Here is a 25,529-nt window from a genome sequence, read left to right on the forward strand (position 1 = left end):
AGACAGCCAGCTGTATAAAAATTATTTTTTTAAAAACTAGATCTACGTCTAGCTTAAAAAAAATAAATAAATAAACGTTTAAAATGCCCGTAAACAGATTATTTAGCGCAAAAAAAAGGCCGCTGAACGAGCATTTTTTAATATACGCAGCAATGAAAAAGGCTAACGGCCGATCAATTAAGTCTAAAAATTGCCCGCAATTAGGCCTAGCTTTGAAAAAGGCCACTGAACGAGCATCACTGATTATATAAACGAATAGGCCACGCAGCGTTGACGAGGTTAACCACAGGTCACGAATGCAGCAACTGTCGGCCCACAGTGAAGAAAAAAATCAATATACTAATAAAATTACTAATACAATAATAATGTCCATAATTTTACTTTTTCCGCACATGCTACAATTGAATTATAATTAAAATACTAGTTTAACAGTTCATTCCGCAAAAAACAAAAACTAGTTGTTTCTGTGAGGTAACTAGCGTAACAATGACGTCATGATACTAAAAATAGCGGATAGAAATGTCAGCGGGGGTACCTCATCCTCGAGTGAGATTTTGGAAAAAGTAATCAAAAATACTGTAAATATACATGATAAATATATCAATTATATATTAATGTACAGTTAGTCGAGCAGTTTCCCCCGTTAGTCGGTCGTTTTTGGCGGCGGTTCAGTTTTTACGGAGAGTGCTCCACTGGACATGCTCTCATTATTTACAACCACGAATCTTGCGATTTTTTCTGGCATTCTAAGGCATATTATCCATTTTATTAGCAATTTGCATTAAAATAATGATGAGAATTTGCGATATAAACAGTTTTTTCATTTGTCGTGGATGGGACCCCTAAAATAAACGTAAAACCCGTCAGAAAACGACGCGTGACGTTTCAGGGTCAGAGGTCAATCCTACCATCTAAGCAATGCGCCAGACTAATATTTAGCCATTGATTTAGGTTTATTATTCATTTATCTATAATATTTGACACAAACATATCACAATATACTTCTATTACAGCCTTGACAATGAGGTAACGTTTTCGTACATTAATAGCCGCGGGCGATTTTACGTACCCAAAACGATAGATTACCCTAGAATCTAAATCTAGTCAATACAATTTCATTTTTAAAAAGTCACGTAGGACGGTAAACCACTTCACGACCAGACTAGAGACTAACTCTAACTAAACTAGATTCTTTAAACGGAGCAATTAATTACAGTAGGTATAAAGGCTCATTTTGTATTGGACAGAGACTGCCCAATTGTTATGACTGTATGTGATTTGGAAGATAAACTTACAATTGAAGCGTGTTGCCTTCCGTTAATAACGGCAAAATCTTTGACGACCTTCGCTATGCCAAGCAGCCAGATACAACAAGAATAAATGATGCCAAAAGGTTTGGATTAATGAATTATGTACATGAAATTATCTATTGTCGAGGCCAATTATTAATTATACGCACATTATTTGAGTTCATTTGGCGTGCATTTGTTTTTAGTAATACTATTGTATTATATTAAACATTTTAAAGAAAAATTGCGAGTCACTGTATTATGTATTGTATAACTTTACTAAAATTGAAGAAGTGACCCATGATTTTCTTTAGTTATTTGTATAATATTGCATTATTATTTACCTAAGAAAATAATTTATTTTCTTCTAATTATAGATTTTATTTGAAGGTAGAACTGAATCGTGGCAGAAAGAATATGTCTCTGCCTATCGTTAAATGAAATAAACAATGCAAGTTACTTGTGATAAGACCATGTGGACAACAATTTTTATTTTGTTTGACTTTAAAAAAAATGTGATCGTTATTTTTTCAACATGGCAAACCTAAGAGCGTATTCATGGAGAAACAGAAGTAATCACGTGACATAAAGAAGAATTATAACTCTTAAATAAACAGAGCTGTTCATTTTTGGCAGAGTTATGTACCTTAAAATTGTTAAGAATGTAAAATGGGTACGCCACTAACACAAAAAACGCCAACTTTCGAACAAATCATCATATATTTTTAGAACATCAATGAAATAAGCAACAAACAATTTATACATGTTACTTTATGGGTTGTATCGGTGAGTAAGTCAATGTTTTAGAATAGAATATTATAGATCTAGTCACTAGATGTAATATCTATTCTATATTGTTACTTGTAGGGTTGTCGGCATCCGCCGAGTTCGCGGTAAAAACATGACCCGAAATCGCCCATTACTTTCTGATACCGGACCCACGAGATTTGGTTTTGCATACTAATAAGTTTTTAATTTATGGTAATTAATTAAGTTTAAAAGGTCATTTCCTAAGGTTAATTAAAAAGTAGAGTGGTTGTCCCTTAGTTTTAATGGCTTTGCGACCTGATTGCATGCTGTCTCTGCTTTGGTCTTCCCCCTGTATCAAGGTTAGTTTCAAATACGTTGGAATCTCGATTTTTTAAAAGATTCCTCTAGATGAGAGTAGATTACTGATCAGACATATCTTAAGTAATTGGAAATGAAATTTGTTTTTGGATATTTTGACTCCGACATTAGTTATACCCCTCCGAACGTAGTCACTGTATGTAGGTCACGCTGCCACCATTGTTATATTTTTTCATCCCGATCTTCCTGCCTTTAAGTTTGATCAACTAATAACAGCAATCTTATGGCATGTGCAAACAAATCTAATTTTTTATTTCAAAATATATTTACATACCCATCTTTAATTTTTTCAGCTCTAGTTCTAGTTTTCTAGAATATGTTTTTCCTAAAAATCCAATTTTGTCAGACTAGACTCTAGACTGACAAGAGTCAGACTCTAGATCTAGGTTACCTGTCTGTTGCTATACACTAACATTGTGCTAACTGTAATTTTAAGTATTCAAGTTCTACTTACCCTTAGATATAGTTATATGCTGAAAATCAGAATCCATACACAATTCACACATAAAAACATTGATCTGATAACTTCATTTCACTTATTACAAAATGGCTTTTATATGGACTCTACTTCACCTGCCCAAAATAACAAGGCAGTTATAGACACATTACAGTGTTCATGACATTTACTTTAGATTTCTGACTATGGAGTTCTTTCATTCACTGTATTTATATAAAATATTGCTTTAGAAACATTTTCATATTTGCGCAGCAGTTTTATAACAAAATGGCTTAAAGATGGACTCTACTTCACCTGCCCAAAATAATGAGGCAATTATATGCACATAACAGTGTTCAAGTCATTTACTTTAGATTTCTAACTTTGTAGTTCTTTCATTTGCTGTATTTATATAAAATATGGCTTTAGAAACATTTTCATATTTGCGCAGCACACAGTTTTTTGGGGTTATGGGAGGAAGCCAACACAAAAATATAAGTTCTGTATTATTTTTATTAATTTCAACAGCATTTACAAGTTCTATATATCATTCTAGTTAAACTCTGCAAATATGAACAAAATACAACTGCAAGTAAAATAACTATGCTCAATTTATTCAGGTATACCATGACTTGTCACAATTGGCCAATGCAAAAGCAAGGGGATTCCACCCCTCACAAAAAAATTCGCCAAAAAAAAACTATTTGAGCTAGACAGAAAATCTTTTTTGTTTTGTTTTCATATAGTTGAGCTCTACAAGAATATGTAATTTTTATTTTTATATGATGATTAGTGTTTTTTTACCTAAATCCCTATTACTTGTAGACTAGAGAGAGAGTTAGGCCAAGTTAGGTTAGTTAGAGTTTGTGAGTTTATTAGTTAGTTACTAGATCTAGTTAGAGTTACTAGACTCTAGTAATAGATTCTAGATCTAGTACTAGAATTTCTAGATTAAGTAGATTTTATTATTAGGCCTAATTTTACTAAATTTAGATTAGAATAAAAATTTAAAATAAGATTCTAGGCAGAAAAATAATTTAATAAAAAGAAATAATTTATTTAGAATCTAGATCTAGATCTAGGTTCTAGATCTATCTTAGATCTAATTTTTTTCTAAACAAAATCATGAGAAATATATAATATATATATAGATCTAGATCTATATTTTTTTAAAAAGGCTAGAATCTAGATCACGCATTCCCAAACTGGGGGTCGCGACCCGCGAAGGGCTTTCTGGGGGGTCGCCAATTGGTATACTAAACCTTAGAAATGATAAACAAAACATAAATATTTAGAAGAATATCTGAAATTCGGCTTTACTAACATCACTGGAAATGGAATAGAGAAGAAGCAATGCATACTGTACAAAGTTGTTCTCAGTCTTGAATTTATGAAATCTTCAAAACTAAAACGTCATTTGTGTCGAGTCATTCGGAACACATCAAAAAAAGATATGGAGTTCTCTTGTCGGCATGAAGCTAGTTGCAAACGTCATAGACTTGATCGAACAGGAAGTTTTCACCAAGAAAACACGGCATTAGTGCAAACATCAAATGAAGTTGCGATAGAAAATGCCAAGCAAAAAAACAACAACAAAAAACACAATAGGAGAAAATCTCATAAAACCCTGCATGTTGAAGATGGTGAAGTTAATTCTTGGTGATTCCAGTGCAGTAAAGATGCAACAAATATCTCTGCCTAATAATACTATTCAGCGGTTTATAGCAGACATGTCCATAGATGTTAAATAACACATTTTCAATGAAATCAAGCTTTCACCATTGTTTGCTTTTCAAGTTGATAAATCAACAGACGTGAGTTCGTGTTCGCAGTTGCTGGTCTTTGTCTATATTCATTCAGATGATAGCAAAGAAGAATTGCTATTTTGTGAAGACAGCATGGAGAAAATAATAACATTTTTTAAACTGGATGAATACTGGTGAATCTTGCTGTGGTTAGGGAGCTAAATCTTTTCTGTTTTCTGAAAGACCGATTTTGACCTAAACATAGATGGTGCACCATCCGTTCAAACCCCCACAGCCGTTTTAACCCATTTTAAATCTGGAGCCTTCAAAGAACCAAGCAAAGCCATTAACATAGATCACAAGGTTCTGCTTTTCTACACTTCAGTATGCTGGCTGTCAAACGAAATGTTGTGAATCGTGTTTTTGAATTGAAATCTGAAATCAAATTGTTCTTGGAAGTGCAAGAGAAACAAGACCTTTTGATATAATTTAATGACAAAGAGTGGTTGGACAGAGTAGCATACCTAGCAGATATATTCAAACATCAACAAAAGCTTAACCTGAAGCTTCAGGGAAAATGAACGTATATTATCATTTCCCAGGATGATCTCGGGGCATTTTTATCAAAGCTGCGAAATTGGCGAAGGAAATAAATCTTGGAAATATTGAAAATTTTTTTTAAAATCTGCAGTGTGGTAGATTAATCAAATTGTAAGATAATTAACATTTTGCAAGAAGCTATTTCTGAGCATCTTGAATCTTTTGAAAATGAACTGCAGAGCTATTTCTCTGAGCTTACGCATTACCCATTCTCTTCTTCCCTTGATGTTGCCAACAATCCCGACGAATTACAAGCAGAATTCTTTGACAATGATTTCACGTAAGATGAAAAACTGCACACACAATTTTGGTGTAGTATTCACCATTCATACCCAAACGTGAAATTGATTGCCTTTTCGAGAATAGATTTTCAACACTATTCTCCGATTTAAAAACAAAATTAGAAATAAATTGAATGTTGATAATGACATAGGTTGGCGTTAACAAAAACGTAACCGCAAATGTTTAGTAAATAGCATGCAATTTTACTCATCGTATTAAAACAGTTATTAAGAGTAGTTCATATTGAAAGTCTACTAGAAAATTTTATTTTAGTGCTTATTAAATTTACATACTAATTTTGGCTTCTTTAATTCTATAGGGGTCACGGGTCACTTACTTTTTATAAATGGGAGTCGCCACTCAAAAAAGTTGGGAACCACTGCAGATCTATGTTTTAAAAAAATATTTTATATAATCCTTTTATTAAGTTTATTTATTATTTAAGTTTTAGAATTAAGGTTCTTAGGGCTTAGAGTTAAGAAGTCAAGATTCTAGAAGTGTATTTGAATGAATAGGCCTAGGTCTATAAAATATTATTTTTAATTTCAAAATTTTTATTGGTTTTATATTAGACTATAACTATACTATAGACTAGCCTAGGTAAGAAATACAAAATCTAAATTATTAATTGTATTATTCTAAATATTTTAATTTTTCTTAACATAATATAAATAATACAATAGGTATTATCTTTGTTTCTCTTTTTTTTCAAAGATAGTTTAATTAAAACCATCTTTAGTTTTAGATCTTTACTATATTAAATATACTAGTTAGTAGATCTATAGTTAGTATAGAGTAGATCTATAGACCTACCTAATCAACTTTTTATAATAGTATTAATAGGCCTATTTTGTGATTTGTGGTACCCTTTTAGCAACCATATCAAATATGTTATGTATATTTATTCTGAGGGGCTGTATAGAAATATCTCTCTTGCAGGTTATTTTGTTTAATCTGTATTGCCTATCAACATACATGAGAGATAACTCAGTGGTTGATTTTCAAAAATAAAATAAAATGTTGTTCTCTCCCTTGAGTTAACTGTTCATGATATTTCAAAAGCACCATTGTCATAAATATGAGAAAGCTATCATAAATAAACTACCCATAATAGAAAAGGAACTTATAAATCTATAAGTAGATCTATGACGTTTTGTGATGCGATAGAATTTGATCTGTAATTACCATACGCGTCCGGGGTACTGATTACTGGGAACGAGTTAATCTTTAACAGCTTTCAAACCAATTAGGCCTATGCCACGTTGTTATTCCTTGCTATGCTCTCCCATATAAATCTCATAATGCACATAATAATGTGTTTGAATAAGGTTGCTTTAAAAAATTTAAACGCGTATAACATTTTCAATGTATAGGCCTATTTTGTTGTTCTTTAGGTAATAGCCTAAATCTAAATTGCCGTAAAACATTTTGTGCTTTCCTTGACACCAGTCTCCTGGCTAGATCTAGCTTTTACATATTTTCTCCTTGGCCGAATACCGAATACTCTATTCTAAATGAAAGATACTAATGTAAAATATTACTCTGTTAAGTTCGATTATATGGTATATTCGTCTATTATGCTAAAACTTAATTACAAACAGGGTATTCATAGCTATATTTATATTTTCATTTTAAAACTAACATTAAAATGTGTCAATACTATTCTAAATCTAGACCAATAGTTCGCGATATAGACGGCATGCTCTATTTTGAAATAGTAAAAAAAAAATATGTTCGCTGTTATAAATATAATTATTGTAATCGGGGTTGATGTCAGTTACGCGTGGGTCAGGAATCGATTCTGTTTCCGGTATTGTATCCAGGGCGTTTACGACTACTGGAATGTTTTAAAAATTTATTTGCGTGTCTCCGTGTTTTTTAGTACTGGGTACAGCTACAGGCATTAAAATTTGTACTGTAGGCCTATTACAAACTTATATCAATGTGTTATAATTACATTGCAATTTTATTGTGTCTTTTAAATTACTAATAAATCGCCTAAATTTTAAAATATATTTTTTGTTTTGAATATTGAAAAACGCGATCAGTTTCATACTTGGCATACACTATCTAATCTACGGAGCAGGCAAACCATCTATAATAATTAAATAATTTGTTAACACAGTCGATCCCGTACGCTAACTTAAAATAATATCATTCATTACTTCATAATTATTTACACATTTAATATTTTTAGCATATTTGTTCTTAATTTTTATATTGAAGAACATTTCCACCAACATAATTACGGGTCAACACATTATGCGCCCAATTGACCCGCTGAGTTAGATTTCGGACTGCTTGTCATTCAGGATTTTCTTTCTAGCCTATATCCAACCAAGAACAATCTGCAAGGCATTAGTTGTTTAATCGTGGAATTTTTCTATCCCCCCCCCCCCCCCCCCCCCACAACGAGCCTCACCTGTTCGCAAATTCTTAGCGAAATATTGATAATATTGGCATTATTTTAGTTGTTTTTTTTTACACAGTTCGTGTCCAATATAGAATTTGTTTGAGCTAAATACTCGCCCTATAATAGGTTACAACACCCAGTGTATATAACGATTCCTATATTTTAAGATGTGCTTGAGTTTTACAAAATTGTCTAGATCTAGTGCATTAAGTAGCCTATCATCAGGATGATGCAGGCCACTTGATATAAAGCCTAGGCCTACAGCGTAATGTAGACATAGCCTAATGTTACACCAATACGTAATATTTAATAAATATATTTACTGAAGTTGGAAACTATAAAGCTTAAGTGCTATGTGTTACTGATAAGCAAACAAAAAGAAAAAGCAGCGTTTTATAGAGCCTCCTTGTTTTCTAGAAATTCTAGTATCGAAATGAGTTTGTTGAATATCGATACTGTCCATCCGTAAAATTTCGTCACGGCGTTACAAAGCAGAAATTTGTGTTTATATATTTCATGAGACAGGCTCGAAGCTCCGAGGTAGCACCACACGATCAGGAGTTGAGGCGTCCAGTTCAGCTGAAAAAATGAAAACAGTCGCGACTAAAGTAAGTAGGCCTATTATATTTTTTAAAAGTCGTCTAGCCTAGATCTGGAGGCTAATATCAGCGGTGATGACTTTAACTTTAAATATCTGGGCTCTCAAGGTGTCTAGTGTCTACTAGATCTAGATCTAGATCTAACTAGATTTCTACTTTCTAGATCTAGATCTAGAATCTAACTCTACTGGGTAATCTATCGTTTTAGGTACGTAAAATCGCCCGCGACTAGTAATGTGAAAAACAGGTGACTCCTTACATTTTAATAATTATTTCACATTTTGAGGAGGATTTATGTTTTGAAAAATACAAAAATGTTTCCTTGTTTCATTTATGTACCTGTTTTTAAACAATTGAATTAAAACTTTTCAGTAATAAATGAACACCAGCGATGTTTCCAACAGATGCAACCATGCTCATTTACTATAGCAGCCATCTTGTTAAAGTTTTATTTTTATAGACATATAGCGCAAGATTCAGGCGGAAGTCACTCTATTTTACAAATGGCTGCTGTTTATATAGCAAATCTTGCTTGCAGACACCGCTGTTTAAAGTTAATTTCTGGCCTATATTGATATATTTAGCCATTGATTTAGGTTTATTATTCATTTATCTATAATATTTGATTCTCCTCTTCGAGCCGTTAGAAAACAAGCTGCAAACGCTCTCCCTACCTCCCCACCCCTACATGGTTTTAGTGAGCTGTGTTCACTCTAAATGTTTACAAGCAGAGCAAACGATTTTAAACGTAGGGGGGGGGGGAGGGGGGGGGGGGGGTTATGGTCCTTAACGAGCTACTTATAGTGTTTTAAAGAAATATTTTCAGTGTCAGCGTTGGTACTGTCGAATTCACAAATTATGAATTATTGAAAATTAGAAACAACTAAATAGCGGCGTATGTTATGCCGCGGGCCGGCTCGTCTATAATATTTGACACAAACATATCACAATACACTTCTATTACAGCCTTGACAATGACGTAACGTTTTCGTACATTAATAGCCGCGGGCGATTTTACGTACCCAAAACGATAGATTACCCTCTACTGCACTCGCTAGGCTAGGACAGGGGTAATTTTTTTAGTTCTGCTATAACTGCTAGATTTCTAAGTCTGCCTGCAGGCATCGTTATCTGGTAATCTATAGGTACGTAAAATCGCCCGCGACTAGTAATGTGAAAAACTAAAACAGGTGACTCCTTAAATTTTAATAATTATTTTAGGTAAAACTCCATTTTAGCGTATTTTATCCTCCGTTGCTTGTTTACCTCCAGTTGAGTGTATTTTATTATAACAACCGAAACACACCAAAACATTAGGAAAACACGATTTATTTTTTGTATTGTATTTTTGTTTTAGCAAATGAATAAAAATGAATATTTAAGAAACACGACTTGTTTAATTTCTGACTTAAAAAAAAAATTGATGTGGGGTCGTCCATAAATGACGTCACACTCGTAAGGGAGAGGGGGTCCGCAATTTCGTGACGGTGTGTGATGAGGGGGAGGGGGTGGGGTTTCAGATGGTGTGACGTCACTTTTTTGCATTATAAAAAAGCAATTTTAGAAAAACGAGTTTTAGCAGTTATTTCGCGTTTTAGAAAACAGTTTTAATAAATTGTAATATGAATTGATCACAATACTCTATGTTGACAGAGTTCTGACAAGATATTGGAAAAATTATCGATGTTTTAAGAAAAATTCAACAGAAATTTTGAGGGAAGGGGGGGGGGTTGTAGGCTGAGGTGTGACGTCATTTTAGGGGGGGTCTGACTTTTTGTGACGACGTGTAACGGCGGGGAGGGGGGGGGGAGGTAAAAATCGTAAAAAAAAGCGTGTCGTCACAAAAAGCAAGACACCCCCCCCCCCCCCCCCAAAAAAAATGACGTAGCACCATCTGAACCCCTCCCCTCATAACACACCGTCACAACATTACGGACCCCCTCTCCCCCTACGAGTGTGACGTCATTTATGGACGACCTCTAACATTATTTTTTTTTTAAATGACAACCTGAGTTGTCACACTTTCTCTAACACCTCAAGCCATCCCTCACCAAATTCCACCCCCCCCCCCACCCCCCCGGCCCACTTTCGGCAGCATTATTGTGCCTTTTAATACTTTTATTCAGTTTAGTTGAAATTGGAACACTTAATTGTACAAAGTGTGCATCTCTATTTTTGTAACCAACAAACAAAGCACTTCAGTCAGTCCCTTTGTTGTTTTTTATTTATTTGTTAAAACAAAAATACAATACAAATAAATAAGTCGTGTTTTTTAAACATTCATTTTATTCATTTGTGAAAACAAAAATACAATACAAATAAATAAATCGTGTTTTCCTAATGTTTTGGTGTGTTTCGGTTGTTATAATAAAATACGCTCAACTGGAGGTAAACAAGCAACGGAGAATAAAATACGCTAAAATGGAGTTTTACCTTATTTTATTTAATTTAGCCATTGATTTTGGTTTAGGCCTATTATTCGGTTATCTATAATATTTGACACAAATATTTCACAATATAGGCCTACTTCTATTAAATTAAAGCCTTGACAATGAGGTAACTTTTTCGTACATTACAAGTCGCGGCTGATTTTACGTAGGCCCTACCGAAAGCGATAGATTACCCGTTGTCTTAATTGAGACGCATGTTTTTTCTTGCCTAGACATAGACGATCATAATCACATAGACATCTAGATCTAGATTAGAATCTAGACTTCTAACAGAACTAGATCTAGATCTAACTCAACTTATCAAGCACCAGATCTAGATCAAGGCTTATTTCGTTTTTTATCTAGATCTAGATTCTCCAGATCTAAAATCTAGCGATCTAGAAATTAATCTTTAGCTTGAAAAAATACTTAGTTACTTAGGCTAATACTGTGTTTAGATCTATAGTTAGACAAAAGGTAATAGGCCCTAAATATAAATTGACCACTCAGGTGTGATTATAGATCTAGGCCTATTTACTATTTATAATTTTGGGAATAAAAATAATTTTGTGTTGGGTATTATAATCTTTCCCTACTAACTCCTGCACCACTTGTAGATTATAGATCTATATGTCTAGATATACTAGCTCTTGAACTACTAATCAATTTTTTCTAGGGATACTGTTGAATTTCCAGAATAATGTAAGTCTCACCATTGTAAATAGTAAATACGTCTATCCAACCTGTTACATAAACATTTTTTATTTGTGACCATTGTATAAACAAAGAAAAATGGTGGAATAAAAATCAAGTTTCAATTTAAGAAAATTATGTTGACTTTTTACTTTCTCGTATATACGTAGTATAGAGAAAGTATTGTAATCGTGCAAAAAAAAAAAAATCGAGATTTTTACAAATCTCGACGTTTTACACCTCACTGATACGGAAAAACATAATTTTGCAATCTTGTCCGTATGTCTGTGTGTGTGTGTGTCTGTCTGTCTGTCTGTCTGTCCGTGTATAAACACGATAACTTGAGTACCGTTACAGCTAGGTTGATGAAATTTCATATATAAGTATTTTATCAAAATCGTAGATCCGTATCAACTTTTGAGCGATTTCCGATAACCGGAAGTGGTACTTTTCCTACTTTGAATTTTTCAAAAGCCTATAACTTAAGTACTATTTCAGATAGATAAATGAAATTTCACATGTAAGTAAAAGATCTAATTCTCTACCTTCTGTTAAATTTTGAGTAATTTCCGTTGACTGGAAGTAGTAATTTACGCTACTTCCGATTTCTCAAAAAACTAATGTAAATTTTTAAAGTACTAATAATATTGCGCACTATTATACGCGTTTTTATTCGGCGTTTGCTTGGTGCGCAATGTTTTTTTTATGAGATTCTATTCTATTTTTAAAAGTTTATGTATTTAAAATGGATTAAAAATCATAACTATATCCCCAGTTACCATCCCCTGTTGTTTTATATAAGAATATTCGAGAAAGTTTAGGGGAGATCACTACCGGTTTATGTTCTACGTGTGTTTGTGAAGTTTCTGATTCAACAACGAATCGCAGTCAAGGCTTTTTATAGAGAAAGTCTTGTAATCGTGCAAAAAAAAAATCGAGATTTTTACAAATCTCGACGTTTTACATCTCACTGATACGGAAAAACATAATTTTGCAATCTTGTCCGTATGTCTGTGTGTGTGTGTGTGTGTAAACACGATAACTTGAGTACCGTTACAGCTAGGTTGATGAAATTTCATATATAAGTATTTTATCAAAATCGTAGATCCGTATCAACTTTTGAGCGATTCCCGATAACCGGAAGTGGCACTTTTTCTACTTTGAATTTTTCAAAAGCATATAACTTGAGTACTATTTCAGATAGATAAATGAAATTTCACATGTAAGTAAAAAATCTAATTCTCTTCGTTCTGTCAAATTTTGAGTAATTTCCGTTGACGGGAAGTACTAATTTACGCTATTTCCGATTTCTCAAAAACGCATCTAAATTTATAAAGTACTAATAATATTGCGCACCATTATGAACATCTTTATTCGGCGTTCGCTTGGTGTGCAATACTTTTTTCTATGAGATTCTATTTTATTTTAAAAAGTTTAAGTATTTAAAATGGATTAAAAATCATAACTATATCCCGAGTTCCCATCCCCTGTTGTTTTATATAAGAATATTCGAGAAAGTTTAGGGGAGATCACTCCCGGTTTATTGTATAACGTGATACATTGTAATATAAGACCTAACTGTCAATCTTGTATGTATAAAGGCAAGCCATTATTGTTAATTATTGTCATTTGCTGCGTAGGAATGGTTTCAAATAATTTCATAATTTTTAACTTTTTTTTTACAAAAGTTTTACAATATAATCTTTGTTATGCCATCAACTATAGACTAGTTATTTTTAAAAGCATCTGATGTTGGTATACAATGGAGTTTTTGTGCAAGTAGGCAACAGTGCCCAACAACCAAGCTATTTCTCAGTCAGGCATTAGTGCTCTCCTGAATCAAAGTTTTTTTTTTAATAGATTGTACACTGTATTAAACTGAGTTTGTAAAATCAGTGGTTGATATGTGTGGTTCCTCTCACTGCTATTTATTATTGCTGTTGTTAATTTTTAAATTTCATTGTTTTGTATATTATTTTTTTACAAAAAGTAGTAAAGTGGTATTGATTTATGGACAGTGTATTCTTAATTTGTATATCTTATTATGAATTATGGTTTGAACAGCTCGGTAATATTTCCTAAAGCATTGTCTTGCTAATTTGCTAAGTATATTTAGTTCAGGTAGGCCTAATTACTGAAAGATTACTGAAAGATTACAGAGAAACAAATCTTTATTTCTTTCAAATGATGCTCCTTCAATAATGCAACTAAGGAAGTATATTTCATGATAAATAGGCTAAATGTTGCTTCTGTTTCTGCACATTGTTTTAGCTGCCTGTTTTATGCTAACCGAATTATTTCATATGTAGATGAGATGTTGGTTATTGGTTTCTTATCCATATAGTTTATCATATTCTATAAATTCCCAGAAGTAACTAAAATTTTACATTTACTAAGGAACCATTATATATACATATTTAGGGAATTATTATATATACACATTTAGAAAGAAAATACAGAAGAAGATATGATTAGTGAAGCTCAAAGTCCTGTGGTTAAGAAACGATCTTCCTTGACTACTAAATCTGCCTATTCCAGAAGATTACGAACTAGCCTCTGTTCCACTTCCTCTAACCAACAAAATCCCAAGGTAACCCAAGAAATAAAAATGATTCAGTATTCTAGATTTTAAAGCTATAAATGATCTCAAGCTAGATTAACTAGTAATTATAGATGCAGCATTAGAAAGTTTAAAATACAGTGGGGCCTTGATTCGTAACTCACTCCATCCCAGGTGACATTTGGAGACCTGCCATATTTTTCTCCCATTGTCATGTTTTAAACTTATTCCTGTGCTAAAACATAAGTTTCAAATTCAATGAGGCCTAAAATATTTTGGCAACAGACCTGATAATGTAAATTAGTAAATTAACTTTTTTCATTTATTTTTTTCGGGGGGGGGGGGGGGGGGGGTATAGTCTTTAATTAATTTTAAGAATATTTCTCAGAATTTATTTCTTGGATTAGACCATGCTCTTGTAGTATTGCAAGGCTTACAAAAATTAAAAAGTCCTCTGTGCCATTAAAAAATCTGTATCTCAACCTTTTTTAAAATTTTCATTCGCCACATAATAGATGAATGAGTAGATTTGTTTTGGCAAATTATCATTCTTACCTAATGACCCCTCTGTATTTGAAATATTGTAGAATCAAAAATATAAATCTGCATGATCTTAGGAATAATTATATATGCACATTTAGATAGGTGCAGAAGAAGTAGGTGGTGCTCAGATTTCTAAGAAAAGAGCTTCATTGAGTGCTAAATCTTCCCATTCTTGGAGATCACGATTAACTTTCCGTTCCACTACCTCTAAACAAAGTGTAAAGGTAATCTACCTACTTAAGGAATAAAATGATTTGGTAGTCTAGATGGTTTTTCTTCATCCCAGTGTTAGTTATTGAGAGCTGTTAAAACATTAATAATGACCTGTGGTATGGTGTAGATTGAGGTTAATTAAATAGTTCAAAATGAGCAATACGATTTTAAATTTAACCTCAATTTAAAATTAATTGTGAATGGTTTTTTAAATTCCAAATTTAGCAATATTTAATGAAATTCAAGTTCTCAAACTTGTTTGACTTTGTAACTGACAGTAAATTTAATGTCTTAAGTGGTTTAATTCTGAGGTGTAATTTATGTTCAGTGCTATTTGGGCTCAAACACATGATATAAACAATGTTAACTTACTCAAATTCTGTTTGTTTGTTGAAGTGTGTTATTTCTTGGCATGCCTTGTGGTTAAAAGACATGATCGAACTGTCATAGAAACAAACCTAGTAAAGATCAGGAAATTGTATTTGTTTTATATTTCCTAAAAATAACATTTGACCATCTTAGCAAGCTTACTTTAGCTTGTGATACATTGCTATATATTACATATATTAGAAGTTGTGCCAATAAAAAATACTGGCAAGAAATGTGTGTATTTTGTTTTAAGAAAGGCTCATGTTAAATGTGTTCAAGTAATTACGCTGTTGTGAGATAGCAGTGACATTGTACTTAGGTATCACTTTATATGCCAATTTAGAAATTTCCAGACGAAAGTGCTGCTCTGAGCCAGAAAAGTTCTGTGTTGACCAATAAATCCTCTCTCTCTTGCTGGAGTTCAGAAGTTTCTGAAAGATCTGCTTCATCTAGAGCAAAGAATAAGGTAACCACCTTGTGGAGAAACAGTTGGTTTTGTAAAGAACAAATAAAGATGCATTCATTTGCAAATAATCAACATATAGATACTCATGACTTGAAAAAGTTCATTTTTGAAAAAATTCTTGGTACACTCAAACTGTTGTTTTATACATTTTGTTATTTTAATATACTGGCTGCTTACTTGCTTATGTAGATGTTCACTTTATGAGCGATTTTGTACTATACCACTTGTGGTGATTTACAAAGAAAGAGTTCAAGCATTATTGCTTGAATTACCATGCTTTCAAAAGCATAATTTGCTGTAACTGAATTGTTTTTTTGTTACATCATGAATTTGTAACTTTATAACCTTTTCTGATATTATATTTTTATTTTTTTTTATTCTTGTTGTGTAACACATATATTAAGTTAAGCCGTTTTTTTATTTTCTTAATTTACTTCTACTTTAGTTCTGAAAAAAAATATGTTAACTCTTTTATTTGGATTACCTACTTGTATTCTTTTTTTGTTTTCAATTTAATGCATTATCTTGTATATATACTGCATATTTTTCAACAAAGTTCTGAAAGAATGTATTTTTCCAGGCACTGGATCTTTACTTTCAAATTCACGTTTCATGTCAAAGCTTTGTTTTGATTTTTTACATGCTGTGCTGTTAATAAGATTTTACTATTTATGGTTACTGATTCTTAAACAGTCAAAAATGTAGCTAAATTGTTAAAGGTATTGTATCTACATAAATAAGTGTCCAGTATTATGGTAGCCCAAAGTTCTAGCTTAGAATTAATAGAATGATGAAATGAGGTTATAAAACAAAATCACATGTTTACAATGTCTAAAAGCATGAAAACATCCGGGGTGCTTATTAATTTTTTAGCTAGTTTGTTGACTAAAACTTAATTAACCTCATCTACATACCTAGCAGTTATTTTGCTGGATTTCTCTTAATGCAAATATTTTTAAGTTTGTCTACATTCCTTTTCCTGAGAAAACCTGAAGAATGCATACCATTGTTTTAAAGGAACCTAACCATAAAAGCGTACATGCTTGGCGCCCTCTTACTTAGTACTGAAGTATTGGCGTCAATCTGGTGCCTTCTTTTCCAGCATGTCTCATATTTGAATTGAATGTTATCTTTCAATAATAACTTATATTTTTAAAAGGTACTTCATTTTGTTCACCTCAAAATAAGACATTTTAGTAATAGTTTTTAAACCTTCAGCACTTCATTTTAAACATTGAAATAAGTTCCCAGGTTTAGTTGAAGTATATATTGATGTAGCCTGATTTCTATTTTTCACAATGACTGAAAACAATGTTGGCCTTTCTACATAGGCAGTCTTCTAGTTATTTTCAAATTGCGTGTTGGGTTTCTGTTTGGCTCTTAGGGTTATTTATTTTAACACCACCACCTTACCACGCACAAAATAAAATCCACCTTTGTTGAGGTTTTTTTTTTAAATTTTTAACATAAGTGTAAACCCCTTTTTTTACAGGCTGAGTTTGACCAGTTGATAGCCACTGAAAAAAATTTGATTGTCGTTGATTTCTTTGCAACATGGTGTGGCCCTTGTAAAGCAATAGCTCCTCACCTGGCTGTAAGTATCTATTTCTTTAACTACATTTTTCTTCAATATGTGTTCATGCTGTTAAAGTTAATGGAAAGAGGGACATGTGGTTGGGAGGTAGAGTGCACGACTGCTTGCTGTCTCGAGTCATTAAGACATTCCTGAGTATACCCACCTCAGATAGGTTTTAACTTGGCTAGGGAAAGTAAATGCAGCTGGACGTAGAACTGGCCACATAATCTTATTATTTGTCACAGAAACGGGTGAACTTAACTTCATCTGACCTAAGGGCTACCAGGTCCTAAAGGGTAACTTAAGTGAATGAGTGTTCTTGTATTAAGAATAGTACTCTTTTATTTATAGGAAAGTGATATCAAACAGTTTTGAAAACTTATTTATTATGACTTTTTTTTCCAGAAATGGGCGGAAGAGTATGATGATGTTACTTTTATCAAAATTGATGTAGATGAGAATGAGGTAAGTTTAATATCCAATGTATACATGTGGTGAGGATTTCTTTTAATATTCCAATAGTTTCATATGATATTGGGAAGACTTTTTTTTTAAGTTCTTATTAGCTTGTTAATAAAAATTGTAGATGTTCCAGTTTGACTTCATGCTAGGCTGTTTTACTGTTTTTCAGGATACAGCAGAAGCTTGTGGAATCTCAGCAATGCCTACTTTTCACTTTTATAAAAATGGCAAAAAGGTTAGTATGTAGTGCATTCTTTTTTTTTAATACTAAGGGGGGTGAAAGTTTTTGTTTTTCTTTGTTCAAAATATTTTAGGCTTGTTAATTGCTGACTCCCTGTTTCATGCTTTATATATATATATATATATATATATATATATATATATATATATATATATATATATATATATATATATATATATATTGTACAGTAAGGTATAGATGTGATGAATTCTGCATTAAAACATCTTTAGCATTTATGAAAATATATTACATTTATTCAAACATTAAAAGAAGTTTATAATTTTTTTTTAAAGAACCATTTAACATCTACATAACTCACACAAAGAGGTCTGTTATGCTTATGCAGAAGTAATAAAAGTTACATCTTGAAGATGCTGGTGAATTGGTGTCACTGTTTATCTTTGTCATTAGAATAATGTACAACTGCTAAAATTAGTCTAGCATCCCTATAAGAAAATTCACCTATAGTGGGTGGGCTTACCGCAATAAGTATTGGAACATATTTCCCATTACTGTATTTTTTATTACCTTGTTGAATTCATTTTCCTGTTTTGAGTCCAATCTACTTTACTCTTCTTCAGGTTGATGAAATAGTTGGTGCCAACCATGAAAAGATTAAAGAAAAAATTCTTGCATTGAAGTAGTCTAGGGTGTAGTTTTGTGATAATTTAGAATGCCTTTCTGACACTTGTAAACTGTCCTGTATATTTTGTCTTAGTCAATGATGCCCAGAGTAGCCAATTTTATTCTCCCAAAGAAGTCTGTTCTAAATAACTGAAATATTTGGATTAACGGGTATGTGTATACACCTTGTACCCTTTTTTTCGCTTTTAATTCATACATTTGCTCTTGTAAGTAGTATCCTTAAAGTGGATTAAACAGGACTAACAGTATTGTTAATAACTTAATTTACTATTTATATATTTTTAAAAAAAATTTTTATGTGAAATTAGTTTTTGGGCTCATGGTAAAGTAAAAGTAAAATTGAATTATTAATGTGAGGGCAAAGGTATTACATATATGAAATGTAGTTTAATAAATTAATATATCGCATGAATTTCAAGCTATAGATGATAAGGTCTGTAAGTTACTGGTGTATGTGTGTTTGATTTTTTTGTTACGCATTTATCTAAATTATATATACAGTACCACATACATAATTGTCTAAAGGTTTTTCTTTTTTTTAAATATTTCTTAAAATGAAAGTAAATGTCAGTTTTTTCCCCCAATGGTATACATTTTTATTGCCAGTATACATTACTGACTTCATTGTGATGTTTGCTCAAGTTTTGCAAATTATTCTAAATAATAAAGCAAAAGTAATTCTATGTAACATTTGGGTAATATATAGTTGGCTATTTTAAAACTGGAATGGATTATTCGATGTGTAGATGATATTGATAACAGCTGATTCTTAACAAAAGTGTGTAGTGATTTTATTCATCTTGTTTTTTTTTTTGTTCTGTTTAATTATTAATGACAAAAATTAAAAATAAAGATTCTTTTCTAAGGAAACTAAAATTGTGCTTTTGTTAAATTGTTGGAATAAACTTTTTTTTTAGTGATCATTCTTGCATATAAATTTTAATTAGCAGGCAGTAAAGCAGTGTGCATACTAGTTAAGATTTAGATCCACTAATTTAGAATCATGCACAAGTATAATATACCACACAAATTATTTTCATTTAACAGAATAATGAACAAATTTTGAACACATTAAATATCTGCCCCTTGTGTTAATTTACAGAAAATAATTTATAGTTATAATTATTATTAACTAAACATGCAATTGTTGCATGGCTTTTAGATTAAATAATAGAAGGTTATGTTTCAATTTGGTATTTTTAAAAATGTTAATAAAACTAGCTGTATTATATAGGCCTATAAATAACATAGCTTTCTCCCTCCCCGCAATCTTCACTTTTCACCTTAACTATCGAATTTTATGGAAGTGTTTTTTTTTTACTCTTGAGTTTTATCAATTGTTCATTGTTTGGGTGAATATTTTTAAAATTAGTCACTGATTCATCTATGGAGGTCAAGGTTTTATCTCAAGTTAACGATATTACAAATACTTTGCTTATTTATAATTTCTATACTATAAATTTTAAAAAAATAAGCCTATATGAAAATGCTAATGTTATTCTGCCCTCAATATTTGTAAAAATAAAATTCTATAACTAAGGGTGGATCTCGAGATAAGGAACACGTAGGCTAAAATACCCACACCACCACAAAACATAAATATCTATTTATTATAGGGCTGGTAAGTAGGTCAATAAAGTTCTATGGCTCATGCAGGTTTTATTGAGCCGTAGAACCTACTTACCAACCCTGCACAGGCCTATATTACTAGTTCCCGCCCCGAATAAACTCGAATGCTAGATCCGCTGATGGATTTATTTATTAAACTAATTGGATGGGATTAGAAAATACAGGTGTAAGCAATAGAAAAGTTTTTCAGGTTTAATTTTTTAAAAGCTGAAAAGAAACGAGAGACTTAAAAAAACCAAGCTAGTTTGAGCTGCTTACAAAGTTTGATGCCGTGTATTTTTACCTGTGACCTACTTTGTGTGAACACAACATAAGGAATCGATTAAATCAATCCAGATTTGCACTGAGTGTCGATAGCCGACCGCCATTGCTGTGTGGACGCTTCTCGTTGCTATGACTACCACCACTGTTGCCCGCGATTCTTGATGTATGGTCCTGTAGCTGATGAACACCAAACAACGGCGTTACATTATCTGCTAAAATACTCCAACAAACACGGGAATCTAGTCGTAAAGTTAAACGTCAACTGTGTAAATAGTTTAATGATGTAACGGTAACATATAACATTAATCCTTTAATGGGATTGTTTAATTACATTAAATCATTTAAATTGAGCGAATCGTAATGAATTTTTATTACTCTCTGATAAGATCAAATACATTCTTTCTAAAAGTAAAAAGTTTACACAAAAAAATGTTTAGCTCTAATCAAACTTAAATTATTAGCGAAGTATTATGCCATTTGCTGAATATTTTTTTCCAACACTAAAATTAAGAACGCGGAAGAAGAAGGATCTTGTTAAGACAAAAAACGCCAAAAAGTTCCCCTCCCCACCCCCCAACCACTACCACCACACAAAAAGAGGATATGAAACTTGTACTTTAAGATTTTATAGAAGAGGGTGAATTTGGGACATTTCATTATTTAGGTCTGTGTTTTGTTACCTTTAACCCTAACCTCCATCCTAACCCTAATAATTATTCATAATTGTTAATGTTGACAAAAAGGCGCCCCCAGTTACTGTCCCGTTACAATTTTTATTTGTCACGCAACTGCTGTAGAAAACAGTTAAATCAGTCCGTTAAGGCAAGTAGCAGTCTATTTTCCCTACTTCGACCGTATGTAATGCAGCTCGGAATGAGCTTTTTACTTGTATTACTAGTTTGGCGCCCCTAGAGTCGGCGCCCGGGGCGGTCGTCATATCGCTCACGGAAGTGGTTAAGTCAAGATAAAACTAACATTCCATTAAATTCCCTTCTACGCACAAGTGAATAGGTTTTGTTACGCCCCCCCCCCCCCCCACACACACACACACACGCTACGCGCCCTTCACCCAGAATACAACGCCATCTTTTCTGATCAAAAGCTGTAGGATTCCGCGAATGAGGATACTCCCGATTAGGACTAGGACGTTTTCTAAAACTTTTAAGTCGCTTGTTCAGACCAGTTTAGTGTCTAGAATACGAATCGACAAGAATCATAGCGCCTTGACTAGAATGCTATTTTTAGGCCGACTAACAATAGCGGGTTTCTTTTTACTTTCTCGTATATACGAAGTATAGAGAAAGTCTTGTAATCGTGCAAAAAAAAAAATCGAGATTTTTACAAATCTCGACGTTTTACACCTCACTGATACGGAAAAACATAATTTTGCAATATTGTCCGTATGTCTGTCTGTCTGTCTGTCCGTGTGTAAACACGATAACTTGAGTACCGTTACAGCTAGGTTGATGAAATTTCATATATAAGTATTTTATCAAAATCGTAGATCCGTATCAACTTTTGAGCGATTTCCGATAACAGGAAGTGGTACTTTTCCTACTTTGAATTTTTCAAAAGCCTATAACTTGAATACTATTTCAGATAGATAAATGAAATTTCACATGTAAGTGAAAGATCTAATTCTCTACCTTCTGTCAAATTTTGAGTAATTTCCGTTGACTTCCGATTTCTCAAAAAACAAATGTAAATTTTTAAAGTACTAATACTAATAATATTGCGCACTATTATGCACTTTTTTATTTGGCGTTTACTTGGTGTGCAATTAATTTGTCTACGAGATTTTATTCTATTTTTAAAACTTAAAGTATTTAAAATGGATTAAAAATCATGTCTATAGCCCGAGTTCACATCCCCTGTTATTTTATATAAGAATATTCGAGAAAGTTTAGGGGAGATCACTCCCGGTTTATTTATTTATTTATTTTTTTGACTTGACATTCCATATCTACCATACAGTGTTTCTTCAGACATTTTTTCCCCGGGGGAGGGGGGGGTGACACTGGTAAAAGTTTCTATAATCTGTGTGAATTCTATTTCGTTCGAAGAGATGCCTGAAAGAAACTCTGTGCTCGGCCATGGTTGGGCTGTTTTATTCGACTATTGTGAGTACATTTTTGTGTATGTGGACCATCACGTGACTTTGAGTGGCAAACTTAAGCTTTTTTCTGTGTATATTATTACAATGAACACAATAAACAATTGTTCAACAACACAAGTAATATATATATACTAGGCATGCTGCCCAGCTTTGCTTAGGCTTTCGAAAACATTGAGAATTTGAATGCTTAATTAATTCGCCCGAGGGTCGGTCTACGACCTCAGGAGTTATGAAGAGGTTCCTCCGTGGACATTTTTTTTCGATTTATAGCTCATATAAGGCGCCGGTCAGTCGAGGTCAGTTTTGACCCCATCATCGTAGACTTTTCGGCCAACCGGTCCCCGTGTTCTGTCGCCCCAAGGCAAGATCCTGCCAAATTTGAAGCGCCTGCGGCGCCGTGAAGTGCCCTATCGGACACCCGACAATCTAGATCTAGATCTAGATTCCTAAAAGAATTTTTTTTTTAAGTTTAGCCCGAGCATAATTAAAAAAAATACATTAACCAAGTTGACTTGGTGTGTCTCGAACCCGCACCACCTGCGTGGTTTAATGTACACTAACATCTCCGCTATTTAGGCACCTTATAATATTCGGAGAATGAAACACGTATTTTAAAATCTTAACTTACGCGAATATGCCTATTCTTTCAAATTAATTTTTTTATCTCAAATTAGCCAGTTCCAAACAAAGATTTTGTATAAAATAAATAAGTCTTGAAATAGTTTAGTCCTAATATAGAAATTTATTTTTGGAATTGATTTTAGAGAAGTTAGAGTCTAAATCTAGATCTTAGCGTCTACGTCTAGATCTAGTCTAGTTATTGCGTAGATTTAGATTTAGAATCTAGTCTAGATCTAGAATCCAAATAAATAAAATAAATTTTATGAGTTTAGGCCGGAAAAACTGTATTGTATACATTTCATAGTGTACGTAGATCTAAATCAAATTTGAATGAAATAGTTCATTTCTTTTTATTCAAAACACAGCAGATGACGTCATTAGTTAATGTATAAGCAATAGCGACGTCACAGTTTTATGCGTTCTTTTTCACATGTATTAATGCTTTTCCGGTTGCATAAATAATACTGTTTCTCTACATTCGAATACGCCTTTAATTTTTATTTTTCTTCTTTAAGTAAAATTGTGGTTATACATTTAAAACATCTAGCATATTATTTTCAACAAAAGTCCGTAAAAAGTTCTCGATATATCGCTGCCGATTCTGACGTGATGTCCGGCGAAAATTTTTTGCGGACAGAGAAAGAGAGAGAGAGAGAGAAGAGCGCACATGGCCTTTTATAAATTAGGATATATATATATATATATATATATATATATATATATATATATATATATATATATATATATATATATATGGCCTGTATATAATCTCGTTTGAACCTGCATGTATTATTGAAATTAAAAAAATCGCTTTATTGGTTTACACGTGGGGGCGTGCGAAAATGGTCGTACGTCTATTAAACAGGAAATATGTAAGTCTAGATACGCCACCACCGCCAAGTGAAAAGAATTCACAACACAAGTATGTAGGTGTACGGCGGGTTTAGCTGGCCAGGCGTATCCTCGGATTCATAATTTCACGGTTGGGTTGGCGTGTACACTTGCGTTTGAAAGATGTTTAGTTACGCTGCAATGACAGGGCCAGTTTGTTTTCCTGTCGCGGTGGCAACAAGGTCAAGCACTCTAAACGACTGTCTTTACTTACATACACACACATAGGCCACAAACACGCATGCACACACACACACACACGCACACACTCAGTGTTTCTTCTAGACTTTTTTTCTCCGGGGGACGACGGGGTCGGGGACTTGATATTTTCGAGGGGGGGGGGGCGGACAACATTTTTCGTGGGGCGGACACTGGTAAAAGTATATGATTTCCCCCCCCCCCCCCCCTCTCCCGAAGAGATGCCTGGAAGAAACTCTGCACACACTCTACCGAATACGGACATTTTTTAAATGGATTTTTTTAAAACTCAAACAACTAAAAGACGAGTTCTTATATTTAAGTATAGATTCTCTATTTCATATCTATTTTTTTAAAAATAGGCTAATAAACTTCTTTACTTCTTTATTAATTTATTACTACCAACAAGAGGTGTAATAACGATAATTTAAAAAAAAAAACAGCTTTAGAACCAAATATATCTGTAAAACTAATCATGATAGTAAATAATTTAACAAAACCAGTGACAAAAATATCTGTCCACGAAATGTCCTTGTTAGAATGAATATAGATTTATAAACCGAGGACAAGATTTAATTATGTGAGGCCATTTCTTATAGGCAAACCTATTTCAGGCTAATGGGACTAAGAAGAAATCGATAAAAGGATGAATGGCTATAGACACGGTCTATTATATAGATCTATCGCTAATTAGCAAATACTTAGGTGGGATCGAACTCTCGATGGGGTAAAGGGGCACCCACCTTGAAAACAGAACACTTTTTGTACCGTTTTAAAATTGCTTCTAACATGAGACAATCAATCGAGCAGTAGATGTCGTAGTTTGAAGTCGTGGCCAGTGTTTCTTCCAGACTTTTTCTCCGGGGGGGGGGGGGGGGGGGCACTTGAAAGTTTCGGGGAAAGGGGGGGGCGGACACTGTTAAAATATAAATTTTCTATATAAATACCATTTTGTTCGGGGAGGGGGCGGTAGACTTACTTCGGGGTGTCGGAGCACCCCCCCACCCCCGAAGTGATGCCTGGAAGAAACTGGATGTGGCTACACGATATCTTAATACTTCACGTCTCTATAGACGACACGCATTGCTCTAACTCCACCCACACCCCGCCCCTTTCTTATA

At 33.1% G+C, this 25,529-nt stretch overlaps 1 protein-coding gene across 4 annotated transcripts; it reads left to right on the forward strand.

The window, feature by feature from the left end:
• The first annotated feature begins 1,924 nt into the window (after window positions 1-1,924).
• On the forward strand, window positions 1,925-19,612 carry LOC131949283 (uncharacterized). Of its 4 annotated transcripts, none has more exons than XM_059311101.1 (7): window positions 1,925-2,075; window positions 8,419-8,501; window positions 15,643-15,765; window positions 17,258-17,359; window positions 17,747-17,806; window positions 17,973-18,038; window positions 18,626-19,612. In XM_059311101.1, the coding sequence occupies exons 1-7, from the start codon at window positions 2,063-2,065 to the stop codon at window positions 18,686-18,688; spliced, it is 510 nt and encodes a 169-aa protein (XP_059167084.1). In that variant the 5' UTR covers window positions 1,925-2,062; the 3' UTR covers window positions 18,689-19,612. The 4 variants fall into 4 exon arrangements, with proteins under 4 accessions (XP_059167084.1, XP_059167087.1, XP_059167085.1 ...); XM_059311102.1 differs by lacking the exon at window positions 1,925-2,075 and adding an exon at window positions 6,993-7,009; XM_059311100.1 differs by lacking the exons at window positions 1,925-2,075; window positions 8,419-8,501 and adding exons at window positions 14,067-14,204; window positions 14,816-14,941.
• The last annotated feature ends 5,917 nt before the right edge of the window (window positions 19,613-25,529 follow it).

The sequence above is a fragment of the Physella acuta genome, unplaced genomic scaffold, assembly GCF_028476545.2.
Source record: "Physella acuta isolate Inbredline_101_S28 unplaced genomic scaffold, ASM2847654v3 ptg000685l, whole genome shotgun sequence".
Taxonomy (NCBI): domain Eukaryota; kingdom Metazoa; phylum Mollusca; class Gastropoda; family Physidae; genus Physella; species Physella acuta.